The sequence below is a fragment of the Erinaceus europaeus genome, chromosome 2, assembly GCF_950295315.1.
Source record: "Erinaceus europaeus chromosome 2, mEriEur2.1, whole genome shotgun sequence".
NCBI lineage: Eukaryota > Metazoa > Chordata > Mammalia > Eulipotyphla > Erinaceidae > Erinaceus > Erinaceus europaeus.
In genome coordinates this window covers 183,108,518-183,127,597 of record NC_080163.1, presented here as the reverse complement: position 1 = coordinate 183,127,597, position 19,080 = coordinate 183,108,518, and the positions used below count along the sequence as shown (strand labels likewise).

General features: G+C 44.0%; 1 protein-coding gene across 1 annotated transcript; it reads right to left on the bottom strand.

Moving 5' to 3' along the window:
* Positions 1-2,985: 2,985 nt before the first annotated feature.
* PDCD2L (programmed cell death 2 like) lies at positions 2,986-17,342 on the bottom strand. Its single transcript, XM_060185691.1, has 7 exons — positions 17,188-17,342; positions 16,911-17,074; positions 16,722-16,782; positions 13,236-13,609; positions 9,093-9,203; positions 7,628-7,776; positions 2,986-3,160 (listed from the first exon to the last, which is right to left on the bottom strand). Exons 1-7 carry the CDS (start codon positions 17,293-17,295, stop codon positions 3,030-3,032), a joined length of 1,098 nt encoding a protein of 365 aa, XP_060041674.1. The 5' UTR covers positions 17,296-17,342; the 3' UTR covers positions 2,986-3,029.
* Positions 17,343-19,080: the final 1,738 nt, after the last annotated feature.

Genomic DNA, 19,080 nt, shown 5'->3' with positions numbered 1-19,080 from the left:
AACTAACCACGTGTCTCCATACTTGGGAACTGCCAGGGTACTGGAGAATGCTCTTCAAATTAGAGTAGTCCTTCTCCATGGGGAACATTCGAGAAGTCCAGAAAGTCCCAGTGGAAATCCCCATGCATATCCCAAGGTCTATGATTACGGTCATAAAGAACCAAATTGTGGCCCGGAGCAAAATGTAGTCCTTTTCCTCAGAAAACATGGGAGAGGGAATCCAGAAAGTCCAAGGAGAAATCTCCGTGCATCTCCCAAGCTCTATGATCCCGGTCATAAGAAACCAAAGTTCTCAGTCAGGGAACCGAAATGTGGCCCAGAGTAAAATGTTCCAGAGACAGACTAACTGTCTCATGATGAAACAGTAGAGGCTTTGGCAAACCTCTTCGTAAGTAAAAGAGAAGACCATAGTGCATAGGTAGGCAAAGTCTTCACTTATCTGGGAGTTGCGCAGGTCTGGCCCCACGTTGGGCGCCATATGTTGTTTTCGATGGGTTATGTTGTTTTCACCGGGCTGGCTTCACGGGCGGGTAACAGATGACCAGGGACTCATGGCTGGGTTGTAGGCAGTGTCTCTTTATTCATGCAGGACGCAGCACAATCTAAGACTAGCTAAGTTAAACTCAAAGTACAGTACTCTAAAACTCACAATGCTGTCTTTATATATACTTCCCAAGTAGGGTGGAAACAGGATGTGACATAGAGAGGGTGGAGAGAAAAGTGACTGGTGAAAATCAGGGTGTGATAAAGAAGGGATCAGGGTGTGACAAAGAGGGGGTGGAGCAAAAACATAGCATGAAACAGTGGAGATTGAACCAATGCCCTGGAGGGAGGTACTTGTTAACAGCGGTTATGTAAATAGAATGAAGTGGTTATGTAAATAGAATAGTGTTAAGCAGGGGGGATTTAAACCAAATGAAACAGAAGGGGTCTCATGCATACCAACAGCAGGGCACTTATTTCTTATATATATATTAAATAATATAATTTACATATGATATAAATATGTATGTATATATATTTTTCTTTTTTTTCTTTATTATGTACTTTTTTTTTTTTTTTTTTTTACCAGAGCACTGCTCAATTCTGGTTTATGGTGGTGCAGGGGATTGAACCTGGAATTTTGGAACCTCAGGCATGAGAGTCTCTTTGCATAACCATTATGCTACCTACCCCTGCCCCTTTTTTTTTCTTTTTCTATATTTATTTTCTCTTTTGTTGCCCTTGTTTTTTATTGTTGTAGTTATTATTGTTGTTGTTATTGATGCTGTCATTGTTAGATAGGACAGAGAGAAATGGAGAGAGGAAGGGAAGACAGACATGGGGGACAGAAAGATAGACACCTGCAGACCTGCTTCACCGCTGGTTAAGCGACTCCCCTGCAGGTGGGGAGCCGGGGCTCGAACCGGGATCCTTATGCCGGACCTTGTGCTTTGCGCCACATGCGCTTAACCCGCTGCGCTACAGCCCGACTCCACACATATATATATATATATATATATATATATATATATTTATCAGAGTGTATACATGCCTATTCTTTTTGTCAAAGCATTTACTATTATTGAAGTGACTTTTTGTATGTCTTAATTATCCCATATTTTTAAATTTTAAAATATGTATTTTTTTCCTTTTTGTTGCCCTTGTTTATTGTCATTATTATTGTTGTTGTTATTGTCATTGTTGTTGGATAGGACAGAGAGAAACGGAGAGAGGAGGGGAAGACAGAGAGGGGGAGAGAAAGACAGACACCTGCAGACCTGTTTCACCACCTGTGAAGTGACTCCCCTGCAGGTGGGGAGCCTGGGTCTTGAACCCGGATCCTTATGCAAGTCCTTGTGCTTTGCTCCATGTGCACTTAACCCGCTGTTTCACCAGCCAGCTCCTGCAGAACACTTATTTCAATAGTTAAAAATCTAACCCAGCCATACCATGGCACTTCTTGGTCAGACCACTTCATGGGTGCACAGAAGGGGGTATCTGGTGGTCCGGGAGGTGGCACAGTGGATAAAGTACTGGAATCTAAAGCATGAGGTCTCAAGTTCAGTTCCCGGTAGCACATGTACTAGAGTGATGTCTGGTTCTTTCTCTCTCTCCTCCTACCTTTCTCATGAATAAATAAATTAATTTAAAAAAAAAGAAGGGGGTATCTGTTGTGAGTACTTAGTCCCCTCCCTTTCTCCAGAAAGTGACGGCCATTCTGCCCCACTGTTAGTCAGTTACTATACATTCTTTGTTCCTCAGTAAAACCTTCTCTCATGTCCACCAAACCTTTTTTCTTTTTATTTAATTTTATTAAAATATTGTTTTTTTTTTATTTATTACCTAGAGACAGCCAGAAATCAAGAGGGAAAGAAGAGATAAAGAAGGAGTTGGACGGTAGTGCAAAAGGCTAAGCGCACATGGTGCAAAGCACAAGGACTGACTTAAGGACCCCGGTTCGAGCCCCCAGCTCCCCACCTGCAGGGGAGTCGCTTCACAGGTGGTGAAGCAGGCCTGCAGGTGTCTTTTTCTCCCTCCTCTGTCTTCCCCTCTTCTATTTGTCTCTGTTATTGTTGTTAGATAGGACATCAGTAACAACAATAAAAATAACCACAACAACGATAAAACAACAAGGGCGACAAAAGGGAAAAATAGCCTCCAGGAGCAGTGGACTTGTGGTGCAAGCAAGGAGCCCCAGCAATAATCCTGGAGGCAAAAAAAAACCAAAAAAGTCTGCTATGAGTGGTGGAACTATGCCAGCAATGAAAATACCAAGGAAAATCTTGACAGAGAAAGAAAAAAAGGGAGGGAGGGAAGAAAGAATTAACAAGTTGTTGAAGAAGTGTCTCAGAAGGCAGAACAAGGACGGGCCTGCATGAGGCCCATTGTATATGCCACAGTGATGCTCTGGTTTTAGTCTCATAAAATAAGTAAAGAAACAATTGCTTTTTAAAACGAGTCAATAAGTTGTGAGTCAAAATGAAGTTAAAACACAAAAACGTGGACATTAAAATTTGCTATAATTTGTATAAATAGAAGGAAAAGCACTACTTAAATAATGATTCATCTGGGTCTTCTTGGAGAATACAAAATTCTTCTATGGGAGTTTGATGGTTTTGAGGCCAGCAACTCTTCTCACATGTGTAAATTAGAACTGTTCCAAATTCCACCGAAAGACCTGAAAAACGCAACACAGGAATCCCATAAAAAGAAAGTGCTATGAGAAACAGTCATTATTTGAAAATTTCCTTAGTGGACAGATTCCAAACTCTGGAGCAGTATTGCTTGGATAGCAATTCCAGCTCTACCACTTGGAGTGATTTATCACCTCTCTGTGAAAATGATAGCAATTATGTGAGATAAATCACTGTGGGGGAGGAAATAAACTAATACATGCCAGACACTTAAGAATTCCCTGTGGTCCGAGAGGCGGTGCAGTGAATAAAGCATCGGACTCTCAAGCATGAGGTCCTCAGTTCAATCCCCAGCAGCACATGTACCAGAGTGATGTTTGGCTCTTTCTCTCTCATGTTTATAAGAAATAAATAAAATCTTTAAAAATAAAACAAAGAGGGTAAGGCAATCAGAAGAGATAGAGAAAATGTGGTTCAAAATCAGGATCGCTTTCCAGTTACACATAGTAAGCTGAAGAAATAATTAGGTAAAATTAAAGTAGTGCTTACTAACTTTAAAACACAACCTGGGAAGCTAGGTGATAGCGCATGGGGTTAAGTGCACATAGTGTGAAGCGCAAGGACCTGCACAATGATCCCAGTTTGAGCCCCTGGCTCTCCACCTTGGTGGAAGGGGATAGATTCTACAGCAGTGAAGCAGGTCTGCAGATGTCTATCTTTCTTCCTCTCTGTAATATTTTTTTAATTTAACCAGAGTACTACTCAGCTCTGGCTTGTGGTATGGGAGATTAAACCGAGGACTTTGGAGCCTCTTTGCATAACCGATATACTAATTACCCCTACCCTCTCTATCTACCTTCCTCCCCTCTCAATTTCTCTGTCCTAGCCAATAAAATTGAAAAAAAATGGCTGCCAGGAGCAGTGGATTCGTAGTGTAGGCACCAAGCCCAGTGATAAACTTGGGGGCAAAAGAACATGGGGTAGGAGTGGGAGGGGAGGAATGAGGACTGAGTGATGGTGCACCTGGTTTAGTGCACATATTACAGTGTGCAAGGATCCGGGTTCAAGTACCTCATCCTCCCCTGCAGAGGGGAAGCGTCATGAACAATGAAACAGTGCTGCAGGTATCCCTACACACACTCAAACTTCTTCACGCTCAATTTCTCATTGTCTCTATCAAAATTAAATATAAATGTTTTAAAATGTTAATTAAAACATAACACAGACACACTTCCTTACAATAAGTGACAACTGGCAGCCGAGGAGATGGAACAGTAGATAAAGTGTTAGTATTTCTAGTATTTCTATACCAATAAATGAGTCGGGGGAAAGGGAAATGAAGGCAGCAATCCCATTTATGACTTAACCCCCAAGACAAAAATAATCTTTCTCAGTGAATATAACAGAGGAAGTGAAGGACTTTTTTTTTTTTTTCCCTCCAGGGTTACTGCTGGGGCTCTGTGCCTGCACCACGAATCTACTGGTCCTGGAAGCCATTCTTTCCCTTTTGTTACCCTGGTTGTTTTTATCGTTGCTGTGGTTATTATCATCGTGGCTATTGATGTCGTTGTTTTTGGATAGGACAGAGAGAAATGAAGAGAGGAGGGGAAGACAGAGGGGGAGAGAAAGACAGACAGCTGCAGACCTGCTTCACTGCCTGTGAAGTGACTCCCCTGCAGGTGGGGAGCTGGGGCTCGAAGCCGTCCTTGCGCTTTGCGCCACGTGCACTTAACCTGCTGTGCTACCGCCTGACCCCCGGAAGTGAAGGACTTTTATAATGAAAACTACAGAACTATAGTCTGGGAAGTGGTACATGGAGTACTGGGGGGATAAACTTGAAAGTCCCTGCTGGGGCAGGGGTAAGCCTAACGGTTATGCAAAGAGACTCTCATGACTAAGGCTCCAAAATCCTTGTTCAATGAGGTTCAATGCCCCACACCATCATAAACTAGAGCTGAGCAGTGCTCTGGGGAAAAAAAAATAAATAAAATGGGGGTCAGGCGGTAGCGCAGTTTAAGCGCAAAGCACAAGAGCAGTGTAAAGATCCCGGTTCGAGCCCACAGCTCCCCACCTGCAGGGGAGTCGCTTCACAGGCGGTGAAGCAGGTCTGCAGGTGTCTATCTTTCTCTCTTCCTCTCTGTCTTCCCCTCCTCTCTCCATTTCTCTCTGTCCTACCTAACAATGAATGACATCAACGACAACAATAATAACCACAACAAGGCTACAACATCAAGGGCAACAAAAGGGGAAAAAAATGGCCTCCAGAAGCAGTGGATTCATGGTGCAGGCACTGAGCCCCAGCAATAACCCTGGAGGAAAAATAAAATAAAATAAAATAAAATAATAAAATAAAATCCATGCTTTATCTACTATACAACTTTTAGGTCTCCAGATTAATTAAACCTTTTATTTCTATTCATTTTTTAAAACATTTTTTAAAAAATTTATTTATTTTCCCTTTTGTTGCCCTTGTTGTTTTTCATTATTGTTGTTGTCATTGTTAGAAAGGACAGAGAGAGTGGAGAGAGGAGGGGAAGACAGAGAAGGGGAGAGACAGACAAGACACCTGTAGACCTACTTCACAACATGTAAAGCAACTCCCCTGCAGGTGGGGAGCTGGGGACTCGAACCGGGATGCTTATGCCAGTCCTTGTGATTCGCTCCACATGCACTTAACCTGCTGCGCTACCGCCCAACTCCCTCATTTTTTTTTTTTAATTGCCAACAGGGTTGTTGCTGGAGCTCAGTGCCTACACTATGGAGCTCCTGCTGGTCACCGCCCCCCCTTCTCTTTTTATAATATATGACAAGGACAGAGATAGAAATTAAGAGGGCGGGAGTCGGGTGGTAGTGCAGTGGGTTAAGCACACGTGTCACAGAGCACAAGGACCAGCTTAAGAATCCCAGTTTGAACTCCCGGCTCCCCACCTGCAGGGGGGGGTCACTTCACAGGTGGTGATGCAGGTCTGCAGGTGTCTCATCTTTCTCTCCCCATCTTCCCCATCTCTCACCATTTCTCTCTGTCCTATCCAACAATGACATCAATAACAACAACAATAAGAACTACAACAATAAAAAAACAAGGGCAACAAAAGGAAATAAATATACAATATAAAATATAGAAAAAAAGAAATTAAGAGGGCAGTGTGAGATAGTGAAGAAAATCAAAGAGAGACACCAGCTTCACCACTTGTGAAGCTTTCCTTCTATGGTGGGGAGAAGAGGCTCAAACTTGGGTTTTTGTGCATGGTAGCGTGTTCCTTCTCGCTCTTTTTTTTATTATTATTATTTATTTCCCCTTTTGTTGCCCTGGTTTTTTATTGCCGTTGTAGTTATTGTTGTTGTTGGATAGGATAGAGATAAATGGAGAGAGGAGGGGAAGAAAGAGAGGAGAGAAAGAGAGACACCTGCAGACCTGCTTCGCTGCCTGTGAAGCGACTCCCCTGCAGGCGGGGAGCCAGGGGCTCAAACCGGGATCCTGCAGCCAGTCCTTCAGCTTTGCGCCACCTGCACTGAACCCAATGTGCTACCACCCGACCCCCCCCCCTTTAAATGCTTTTTATTATTTATTGGATAGAGACAGCCAGAAATCAAGAGGGAAGTGACAGGGAGAGAGACAGAGAGATACCTGCAGTCCTGCTTCAACACTCACACCAGCAGGTGGGGGCTGGGCTCAAACCCGGGTCATTAAGCATTGTAATATATGCACTCAACCAGGTGTGCCAACACCCGGCCCCGGCCCCCTGTAACATGTGTACTCAACTGGGTACACCACTGTCTGACCCTTCAAATAAATAAATCTAAAAAAAAAAAAAAGTGGTAGTGAGGTGGGGCTGGATGGTGGCATCAATGTTACCATCTACACAGAGCTGAGTTGAAGTCCACAGACCCCACCTGCAGAGGGTAAGCCTCACTAATGGTGAAGCAGTGCTGCAGGTGTCTCTCCCTCTCAATCTCTGCCTGCTCTATTAAGAAAAGGAAACAAGTAGCCAAAAAAGAAAAGAACAAAAAAAAAAAAAGAAAGAAAGAAAGAAAAAAGGGGAATCAGGTGATAGCGCAGTGGAAGGACTGGCTTAAGGATCCCAGTTCAAGCCCCCAGCTCCCCACCTGCAGGGGAGTCAATTCACAGGCAGTGAAGCAGGTCTGCAGGTGTCTATCTTTCTCTCCCACTCTTTGTCTTCCCCTCCTCTCCATTTCTCACTGTCCTAACAACGACGACATCAATAACAACAATAATAACTACAAGAACAATAAAAAACAACAAGGGCAACAAAAGGGAAAATTAAAAAAAAGAAAACTATAAAATATGTTTTTAACTTCTGCTTTAGGAAAGGACATTTTCTAGAGAATCAAAGACAACCAACTACATTGTGAAGAGAGGAACTAAAAAACAGTTTTTGCCATGAAAAACCTGATAAATACCGCCTCCTCAGGTACCAAAAGCATCAAGTCATATATCACAACTATAGTATACATCCACAAAGCCGAATTAATAAATTTGGCTAAATTACCTAAGTTACCACTTCTTAACATGCTGACCAGTGCTGGCATAAGCTGAAACTCAAACGTTCTATGGCCTCCACAGTAGCTACAGGCTGGAAGATCAGTGGCATTTGATGTAGGACAGGTCAGAAAAAGTGGTTCTCCACTCCAGGAATACCTAGGGCAAGGCAACAAAGTATAGAGTCATCACACTGCAATAACTCAGAGCATGGTTTATAAGCTTTCTTTCTCCTTTTAAAATTTGTATATATATATAGGGGAGGGAATAAAGACAGAAAAATTAAGAAGGAAGTGCGAGATAGAGAAGAGACACTGGGGGCTGGGCAGTAGTGCACCTGGTAAAGCACACATATCATATGTGAAAATCCAGGATTTAAACCCCTGGGGGGGGGGGGAGGTGGGTGGGTGCTTCACAAGTGGTGAATCGGATCTACAGGTGTTTATCTTTCCTTCTCTCTCCCTCCCCTCCTTTCTCAATTTCTCTGTCCTATCCAGTCAAAACAAAAGAACAGAATAAACTAAACAATGATGGGGTTGGGGAGATAGCATAATGGTTATGCAAAAAGATTTCCTTTTCTTTTTTAAATATTTACTTATTTATTTTATTTATTTATTTTTTTGAGAGAGATGCAGAGAGAGAGACACACACACTGAGAGAAACACCAGAACACTGCTCAGCTCTGGTTTATGGTGGTGCGGGAGATTGAACCTGGGATTTAGGAGCCTCAGGCATGAGTCTGTTTGCATAACCATTATGCTGTCCCCCCCATCCTATTTATTTATTTATTTATTCCCTTCTGTTGCCCTTGTTATTTTATTGTTGTAGTTATTGATGTCATCGTTGTTGGCTAGGACAGAGAGAAATGGAGAGAGGAGGGGAAGACAGAGAGGAGGAGAGAAAGATGGCCACCTGCAGACCTGCTTTACTGCTTGTGAAGCGACTTCCCTGCAGGTAGGGAGCCGGGGACTCAAACCGGGATCCTTAAACCGGTCTTTGCACTTTGCGCCACATGCGCTTAACCCACTGAGCCCAACACCTTCAATAAGATTTTCATGCCTGAGGCTCTGAGGTCCTAGGTTAAATCCCCAACACCATTAAGCCAGAGCTCAGCAGTGCTCTGCTTTCTCTCTGTTATCTCTTTCAGTAAAATAAATACAAAAGGGAGTCGGGCAGTAGCGGTAGCGCAGCTGGTTAAGCACACATGGTGGCAAGTGCAAGGACCAACTTAAGGATCCTGGTTCCAGCCCCACACTCCCCACCTGCAGGGGAGTCACTTCACAGGCAGTGAAGCAGGTCTGCAGGTGTCTGTCTTTCTCTCCCCGTCTTCCCCTCCTTTCTCCATTTCTCTCTGTCCTATCCAACAACAACGACATCAATAATAACTACAACAATAAAGCAACAAGGGCAACAAAAGGGGATAAATAAAAACAAAATAAATAAAATAAGATGAAATTTTAAAATTAATTCATTACCTCAAAATCTGCTCCTGGCAAGCAGCAATTCTCTTCATGAATTTATAAAATGTCTTATCTCCACTTTTAATTTTAGTCTTCTCATATTTTTCACCTCCATCACTAGAAAGACTAAAAAGAGAAGCAGAAAACACCTTTGATTATCTATATCCAGAGAATAATCATATTCAAGGGGTTAGGTGTTGGGTACACCTGGTTAAGTGCACACATTAAAGTGCACAATGACTGGGGTTCCAGCCCCTGTGCTCCACCTGCAGGGGAAAGCTTCACAAGTGGTGAAGCAGGGCTGCAGACAGCTCTCTCTTTCCCTCTCTACCTTCCTCTCCCCCTCAATTTTTGTCTCTATCCAATAATAAATAATATAAATTAAAACGTATATATATATAGGACTAAGTGGTGGTATGCCTCGTTAAGCGCACACGTTCACGTTATAATGCTCAAGGATCTGGATTCAAGGCCCCCAGTGCCCACCTGCAGGTGCAAAGCTCCACAAGTAGTGAAGCAGACCTGCAGGTGTCTGTTATCTCTTCCTCTCTATCTCCCCTTTCCTCTCAATTTCTGGCTATCTCTATCAGATGATAGTAGTGGTAGTAGTAGTAGTGGTAGTGGTAGTGGTAGTGGCAGTGGTAGTGGTAGTAGTAGTAGTAGTGGTAGTGGCAGTGGCAGTAGTAGTAGTAGCAGTAGCAGTGGTAGTGGTAGTAGTAGTAGTAGTGGCAGTGGCAGTGGCAGTGGCAGTGGTAGTAGTAGTGGTAGTGGCAGTGGCAGTGGCAGTGGCAGTAGTAGTAGTAGCAGTAGCAGTAGTAGTGGTAGTGGTAGTGGTAGTAGTAGCAGTAGCAGTGGTAGTAGTAGTGGTAATAGTAGTAGTAGTAGTAGCAGCAGTGGTAGTAGTAGTGGTAGTAGTAGTAGTAGCAGCAGCAGCAGTAGTAGTGGTAGTAGTAGTGGTAATAGTAGTAGTAGTATTAGTAGTAGTAGTAGCAGCAGTGGTAGTAGTAGTAGTAGTGGTAATAGTAGTAGTAGTAGCAGCTGTGGTAGTAGTAGTGGTAGTGGTAGTAGTAGTAGTAGTAGTAGCAGTAGCAGTGGTAGTAGTAGTGGTAGTGGTAATAGTAGTAGTAGTAGTAGTAGCAGTAGCAGTAGTAGTGGTAGTAGTAGTGGTAGTAGTAATAGTAATGTAGTCATTATGCAATAGCTAGGGAGGTGACTCAGAAAGAAGGTAATGCCCAGGACATGCACGTGTGAAGTATGAGTTCAGTCCCTAGAACCACACAAGTTGAAGAACTGGTCTTGAATTCTTCCTCTTTCTCTCTCAAACAAAAAGACTCGAGCACCCTGGGAGGACATGCAGTGGTAGAACTGTGGGCTAACAAGCATAAAAGCCTGAATTCAATCCCTGGAACTGCATATGCCAGGATGCTGATCTGGCCTATGGGTTTCTCTAGCTTATGAAGTAAATGCAATAAAATACCAGTAGCATTATGCAAAGAGACGCTCATGCTTGAGGCTCCAAAGTCCCGGTTCAGTCACCCACACCACCATAAGCCAGAGCTGAACAGTGCTCTGGTAAAAATAAATAGGGGCCGGGTGGTTAGCACACCTGGTTGAGCGAATGTTACAGTGCGAAAGGATCCAGGTTCAAGTCCCTGGGCCTCCACCTGAAGGGGGAAAGCTTTGTGAGTGGTGAAGCAGGGCTGCAGGTGTCTCTCTGTTTACCTCCTCCTTCCCTCTAGATTTCTGGCTGTTTCTATGCAATAAATAAAGATAATAAAATTTTAATTACAAAAATTAATTAAATTTAAAAAGATAGTAAAAAAAAAACACCAGTAAAAAAATTAATGAGACTCTGTATGTGTGCTGGGGAAAATAGCCTAATGGTTATACAAAAAGGCTCTCATGCCTGGGGCTCCAATATCCCAGGTTCAATTCTCAATGCCACTATTAAGCCAGAGCTGAACAGTGCCCTAGTTAAAAAAAAAAAAAAAAAAAAAAAAAAGCCTTGCACACACAAGGTGCCAGGTGGTCTGGGAGGTGGCATAGTGGATGAGGTGACAATCCTTCAAACATGAAGTTCTGAGTTCAGTCTATGGCAACACATGTTCCAGAGTGATGCTCTGCTGATTTTCTCTCTCCCCCCCCATTAATAATTTTAAAAAATATTTATTTATCTATTTCCTTTTGTTGCCCTTGTTGTTTTATTGTTGTAGTTATTGTCGTTATTGTTGTCATCATTGTTGGATAGGACAGAGAGAAATGGAGAGAGGAGGAAAGACAGAGAGGGGGAGAGAAAGACAGACACCTGCAGACCTGCTTCACCGTCTGTGAAGCGACTGCCCTGCAGGTGGGGAGCTGGGGGCTCGAACCAGGATCCTTACACAGGTTCTTGTGCTTTGTGCAATAATTTTTTTTTAAAGTCAATATATATACATATTTTTTGTCATCACCAGTTTTCTACCACTACAGGATAATTTTTTCTGGTGGGGTAAGTGGGGTGAGTGAGGGGAGACACTATAGCACAACACCAAAATTTCCCCAGTACAGTAGGGGCTGGGCTTGAACCTGGCAGAGCAGGTACACTATCCAGGTGTAGTATTTTCTTGGCACAATAAACAAAGAGTTAAAAAGACCCAGGTACAAGGCCCTGGTCCCCACCTGCAGGGGGTAAAGCTTTGAGAGTGGTGAAGCAGAGCTGCAGGTGTCTGTCTTTCTCCCTCTATTTTCCCCACCCACTTTAAAAAAGGGGGGGGGGAGTCGGGCTGTAGCACAGCGGGTTAAGCGCAGGTGGCGCAAAGCACAAGGACCGACATAAGGATCTCGGTTCGAACCCCGGCTCCCCACCTGCAGGGGAGTCGCTTCACAGTCTGTGAAGCAGGTCTGCAGGTGTCTGTCTTTCTCTCCCCCTCTGTGTCTTCCCCATCTCTCTCCATTTCTCTCTGTCCTATCCAACAAAAACGACAACAATAATAACTATAACAGTAAAAAAAAAACAAGGGCAACAAAAGGGAATAAATAAAAATGAAAAAAAAAAAATCACCCTCCACCAGAATTTTGGTAGAGGGTATCACAGCTCACAAATATCATGTATGGGTGTAACATTATACCACTCAACAATTACAATTTTGTAAAACTCTGTTAAATCAGTAATAATAGTAATAATAATAATAAACAAATTACCCCAACCTAAGAAGTGGAGGCTGGGGAAATAGGACAGTAGTTTACACAATAGACTTTTCCCTAATGGTTGGAGGTCCCAGACTCAATTCCCAACAGCACCATAATCCAAAGCTTAGCAGTAAGTGCTCTGTGGGAAAAATAAGTAAAATAAAACAATAACAGTGGGGGCAATGAAATAAGTCCAGCCCTTGAACTGGAAGAAGCTTCAGTGCTATGGTGTCTTTCTATTTCTCTCTGAAAAAGTTGGCCTGAAGAGGTAAAGCCCTAGCAAAAAACAAAAATCAAACCAACCAACCAAACAAAAAAACAAACAAACAAAACAGAAAAGTGGGCACAAAGGTAGCTCACTCTATAGAGCCTGTGCCTTTCCATGTTTGCGGTCTTGGGTTCCAGTCCCAGTACCACATGCTGTAATGTCTCTCCTTGCTAACTCTTGCATCACCTCTCTAAAATTAAAAAAAAAAATCCCTGGAGGCCATTCAGCAGTGGTGCCACCCACATGAGAGTCCTGGGTTCATTTTCTGATGTGGCAAAAATTAATAAATAAAAATAGGACAGAAAGCTAGAAATTGTGAACACACCTTCCTCGTTAACAGATATCTCTAACTCCTGTGTCAGTGGGTTAAGCACACATGGCGTGAAGTGCAAGGACTGGTGTAAGGATCCCGGCTCTCCACCTGCAGGGGGTCACTTCACAGGCAATGAAGGTCTGCAGGTGTCTGTCTTTCTCTCCTCGTCTCTGTCTTCCATTCCTCTCTCCATTTCTCTCTGTCCTATCAACAACGACATTGATAACAACAATATTAATAACCACAACAACGATAAAAAAAACAAGGGCAACAAAAGGGGGAAAAAAGGCCCTATACACACAAGTTCTACAAGAGAAAACATCAGCCTAGGTACAAAGATAAAAAGGGAAGGGCACCGACTGTGGCAGTTTCCTATTCCTAATCTAATTAGCAGTAAGAAGAGTCTCACCTTTGGGAAAGCAACTCGTCCATATCAACTCCTTCTTTTTGCTGATATTCCCGAAGAAGACTATGGGCATGATCTAAACTGACAAAGTCCTGGTAGTCATCCTCCTCTACCACACCGATGTAGTAGGGCAAGAACTGTGGCACCACAGAAGGTAAGGCCACCCTCTGCCCCGGAGGCACAGGGGCAGCAGCAACCTGGACAGTATCCTGAAGACGAAGGTTCTGGAGTTGGGCAGTCCAGTCTCTGTCTCTGGCACTATTTGAATCGCTTCCTAAATTCAAAGTGAGCTGTGGTGATGGTGTCTCCTCACTGTCACTTCCCCAGTCATCTGCACCTTCACACCAATCTTTAGCTGCCAGGCCATTTTCCTGTTTCTGGAAGAATAACCAGTGAATGAGGGAGGCACAAGCACACCTGGGTGAGTACATCTAACCTTCCACCTTCCCGAGGGGTTTCCATACCAGCTCTTTCACAGTGATTCAACTTCCTGGACTCAGTTCATTTCAAAAGTGTAATGAGGGTGACAAAAATATTCTCTCTCCTTTTCAGAGGCAATATGGCAGATGTGTGGCTGTTTCTTTAACCATCTACTCCAAACTCTTCTAGTTGTGCTTCTGTAAGACTACAGACACTGGCAAGAATGAACTACATTTTCCAGGGTACTTAGCAGCCAGGATTCCAAATATCATCTGGAATCCGTTAAGTCCTCTAGAGATACAACTTGAGAGAGGTCATGAACGTAAGTCCACTGTAGATGGAGACAGAGAAAGACTCAGACAGTTTCCCATTTGCCAACTAACACCTAAGGAGAGGCAGCACAGCAGCTCCTTGATAGGCCAGTTGTACTGTGTTTAAGACCATCAGCCTTAGTGAGGTCTCTTCCAGCCTAGCCAATTTATTAGTAAAAATCTATTTCTGGGCAGGGGTAGATAGCATAATGGTTATGCAAACAGACTGCCAAGCCTGAGGTTCCAAAGTCCCATAAACAACCATAAACCAGAGCTGATCAGTGCTCTGGTAATAATAATAATAATACTGTAAACCATTAATCCCCAATAAAACTTTTTTTTAAAACCAGGTAGTCTCCTTGATCTCAGGGATCAGACTTTGAGAATTATTTCAATAGAACATGGCAGAATTCTTTAAAAAAAAAAAAAAAAAACTATTTCTAAGTATGGCTCATTGCAAAAACTTCAAAGTGCTTTACTATAATTTGCCATTGAACTCTGACAAACATAGGCAAACATTATCACTTCCATTTTTCTTTTCTAGTTTCATGGTATTCCTAGTATTGTGCCTGTTAAAAACTATAGAGCACCTATTAAAAACTGTAGAGCAAAAAAATATATATATATATATATAGTCTTAAAAAAAAAAAAAAAAGTAGAGCAGAGGGGCCAGGTGGTGGCACATCGGTTGGGTGCACATGTTACCAAGCACAAGAACCTGGGTCCAAGCCCTTGCTCTCCACTTGCGGGGGGATACTTCACAAGCGGGCATGGCAGGCCTGCAGCTGTCTTTCTCCCTCTCTATCACCCCCCACTTCAATTTCTCTTTGTCTTATCATATAAATTGGAAATAAAAATAATAAGGAAAAAATGGCTGCTGGGAGCAGTGGATTCATAGTGCCAGCACCATGCCCCAGCAATAACCCTGATGGCAATCATCATCATCATCGTCATCATCTGTAGAGAAGCATATGGGCAGATCTTTGGACTTGCAAGCATCAGGTGTCAATTTTGATAATCAGTACTGCATATATCATAGTGCTGCTCTGGCCTTTTTATCTGTCCCATAAAATAAATAAACAAGTACATAAATAAGTGGAATATTAAAGAAAAGACCTCTGTATACAAATTACAGTTTACAGGCAGACTGAACTTTATTCTGTAGGTGTCAATTTGCCTGCCCTTTTGATTCAATAGATTCAGAATTCATTGTATTAATCAAGTTTTAAAGAAGATTTATTAATTAATAAGGTGGTAGAACCTGGAAGCAACCCAGACGTTCAACAACAGATGAGTGGCTGAGCAAGTTGTGGTATATATACAAAATGGAATATTACTCAGCTACTAAAAATGGTGACTTCACTGTTTTCAGCCCATCTCGGATGGAGCTTGAAGAAATCATGTTAAGTGAAATAGGTCAGAAACAGAAGGATGAATATAGGATGATCTCACTCACAGGCAGAAGATGAAAAACAAGATCAGAAGAGAAAAAACTAAGCAGACCTTGGACTGGAGCTGGTGTATTGCACCAAAGTAAAAAACTAGAGTGGGTGCGTTGGGGGGAGAGTACAGGTCCTAGAAAAGGATGACAGAGGACCTAGTGGGGGTTGTATTGTTATGTGGAAAACTGAGAAATGTTATGCATGTACAAACTATTGTATTTACTGTTGACTGTAAAACAATCCCCCAATAAGGAAATTTTAGAAAATAATAAGGTGGTAGAGAAAGAAACAGAGGGTGGAGAAGATAGCATAAGGGTTATGCTAAGAAACTGTAATGCCTGAGGCTGCCAGGTCCTAGGTTCAATCCCCTGCACTATCATAGCCAGAGCTAAGTATGGCTCTGGTGGGGGAGGGGCACCACACACAATTCTTGCCTGTGTGTGGTGCCACTGTTCAAATTCAGTCACATTTGAGAATCCTATGCTCTACCTCTGAATCACCTTCCCAGCAGATTTGTTTGTTTCAAACACATTTTTGTACGTTAGCATTTTGTCTGTTGCAGTAACATATTTGCAATAATCACATACACATATGTCTATACACTTTTTCCCAATAAAAATTTGAGGGGGGCGGGTGGTGGTGCACCTGGTTGAGCGCACACATTACTGTACACAAGGCCCCAGGTTCAAGCTCGGACCCCCACTAGCAGAGGGGAAGCTTCTCAAGTGGTGAGGCACTGCTACAGGTCTCTCTCTCCCTCTTTCCTCTCAATTTCTGTCTCTATCAAAAACAAATTAAAAAAATTGATAACGTGGGGGTCGGGCAGTAACGCAGCGGGTTAAGCGCACGTGGCACAAAGCGCAAAGATCAGCTTAAGGATCCCGGTTCGAGGCCCCAGCTCCCCACCTGCAGGGGAGTCGTTTCACGGGCGGCGAAGCAGGTCTGCAGGTGTCTGTCTTTCTCTCCCCCCCTCTGTCTTCCCCTCCTCTCTCCATTTCTCTCTTTCCTATCTAACAACGACAACATCAGTAACAACAACAATAACTACAACAACAATAAAAAGACAAGGGCAACAAAACGGAAAATAAATAAGTAAAAATTTTTTTAAAAATTGATAACGTGTCTCAAGACTTTCAGTGTGTCCTAAAAGACGCCCACAAAAACCTTTACGGAAATTGAATTTTGTGGTTTTTTAAAAAAAGCAAAACCATCTCAACCATATTTCAAAAAGATACAGATGACTTTATCTTCAATAATATTCTGCAAAACACCTCAAAACTGCAGCGAAACATGCAAGTTAGTCACAGCCACCTTACCTTAGTGTCCTGCGCCTCATTCTCTGGCATCTGCAGGAACTGGCAGCGTAACACCTTCCAGCTTCAAGGTCAAGAGAAAGAGCCTGAGGGGCCCCCCCCTCCCCCCCCTGGCGCCCCCCTCCCCCGCCCCCCGTCCGCAGGTCGGACCGCCCCTATCTCCCCCGACGGCTCCGGAACTTCCCAGTCTACCTGCTCTTCCCGCTGTCACACCCCGGACGAGGGCAAGCGAACACGTGCAGTAGCCGATGAAACGGGGAGCCTTCGAGCGGGCAGTACACCTGCACGACCATGGCGAGCGGCTGTCCACAGCCTTCACACACCGGCCTGGGCGCTGCAACCCCGGGCGGGGCGTCCTGGGGGCAGGCGGGCGCTCAGACCCGCATCTCGGCTTCTGGACCTCGCCCACTCCCCCACCTTATGGCCCGCGGCAGCGCCCGCCGACTCGCACTCCTACGCCCCATCTCACCGGGAGGCCGCCTAGCTTGCTGGCAGTCCAGGCGCTTGGTCCAGCGGGGCGGCCCTGCACTGCAGCATCTCGCAGCCCCAGCAGGACAGGTTTCCGCTTGGCGGCCATGACGCCGGACCTCCCACGTGAAAGGCGAACTACGGCGGCCGAGAAGGTGCTGAGGATTCGCGCGTGCGCACTGCTGCGCCAGTGAGATGAACCCGCCCCTTACTATGTCAGGAGCAAAGGACTCCAGAGACTCAGGGCAGACTGCTGTCTGAGCTGCCAAATCTGGAGCCTGAATTATGTGCTTCTTGGTACATTTTGCAGTTGGGATAACCATTAAGAAAAAAAAAAAAGTAGTACATTTTAAAAAATACTTATAGATGGGGGGCCGGGTGGTAGCGCAGCGGGTTAAGCTCACACAGCGCGTAGTGCAAGGCCCAGCATAAGGATCCGGGTTCAAGCCCTTAGCTCCCCACCTGCAGGGGGGGGGGGGTCACTTCACAGACAGTGAAGCTGGTCTGCAGGTGTCTCTCTCCCCCTCTGTCTTCCCGTCCTCTCTCGATTTCTCTCTGTCCTATCCACGACGACAGCAATAACAATAATAATAATGATAAACAGCAAGGGCAACAAAAGGGAAAAAAATGGCCTCCAGGTGCAGTGTATTTGAAGTTCAGGCACCGAGCCCCAGCAATAACCCTAGAGGCAAAATATTTTAAAAATACTTATAGATGAGGTGATATATGTTTTTACTTCAACAAGATACAAGGTAGGGTGGTTAAATGAAATTGGAGGCGAGTTACTGTTGAAACTTGGTGTCAGGTACAGAACGGTTATATACATTTTTTTTTTTTTTTTTTGTCTCTAGGGTAGGGTTATCGCTGGGGCTCGGTGCCTGCACGAGTCCACTGCTCCTGGAGGTTATTTTTTCTTTTCTTTTTTTTTTGCCCTTGTTATTGTCGTCATTGTTGTTGTTGGATAGGACAGAGAAACCAAGGGGGAGAAAAAGACACCTGCAGACCTGCTTCATCTGCAGGTGGGGAACCTGGGGCTCCAACCTGGATCCTTAAGCAGGTCCTTGCGCTTCACGCCATGTGCACTTAACCCACTGCACTACGGCCTGACCTCCATACTTTTTATTTTTACCAGAGCACTCCTCAGCTCTGGCTTATGGAGGTACTGGGGATTAAAACTGGAAGATTTATTAATAGAAAAAAGAGAAAGAACCAAACATGTGCTGCCTGGGATTGAACTTAATCCTCATATTAGAGTCCAATGCTGTATCCACTGCCACTTGAAAGTTTTTTTTTGCATAACCATTATGCAAAATGCACTACTTATGTTTGAATTTTTTTTTTCTTTTTTTTTGTGACTGGGGTGTAAGCATGAGGTCCAGAATTTCGTGCCCAGCATGACATGCGCCAGAGTGATGCTCTGGTTCTCTCTCTAGTAAATAAAACTTTTAAAAAGGTGGGGGGCGGGGGGAGTCGGGCTGTAGCGCAGAGGGTTAAGCACAGGTGGCGCAAAGCACAAAGACTGGCATAAGGATCCCGGTTCGAACCCCGGCTCCCCACCTGCAGGGGAGTCGCTTCACAGGCGGTGAAGCAGGTCTGCAGGTGTCTGTCTTTCTCTCCTCCTCTCTCCATTTCTCTCTGTCCTATCCAACGACGACAACAACAATAATAACTACAACAATAAAATAACAAGGGCAACAAAAGGGAATAAATAAAAATAAATATTAAAAAGAAACATTTAAAAAAAAGGTGGGGGGGCAGGTGGTATAGCATCTGATTAAGCACACACATTACTGTGCAAAAGGACCCAGGTTCAAGTCCCTGGCTCCCACCTGCAGGGGGAAAGCTTCACAACTAGTAAAGCAGGGCTGCAGATGCCTTGTCTCTTTCCCTCTCA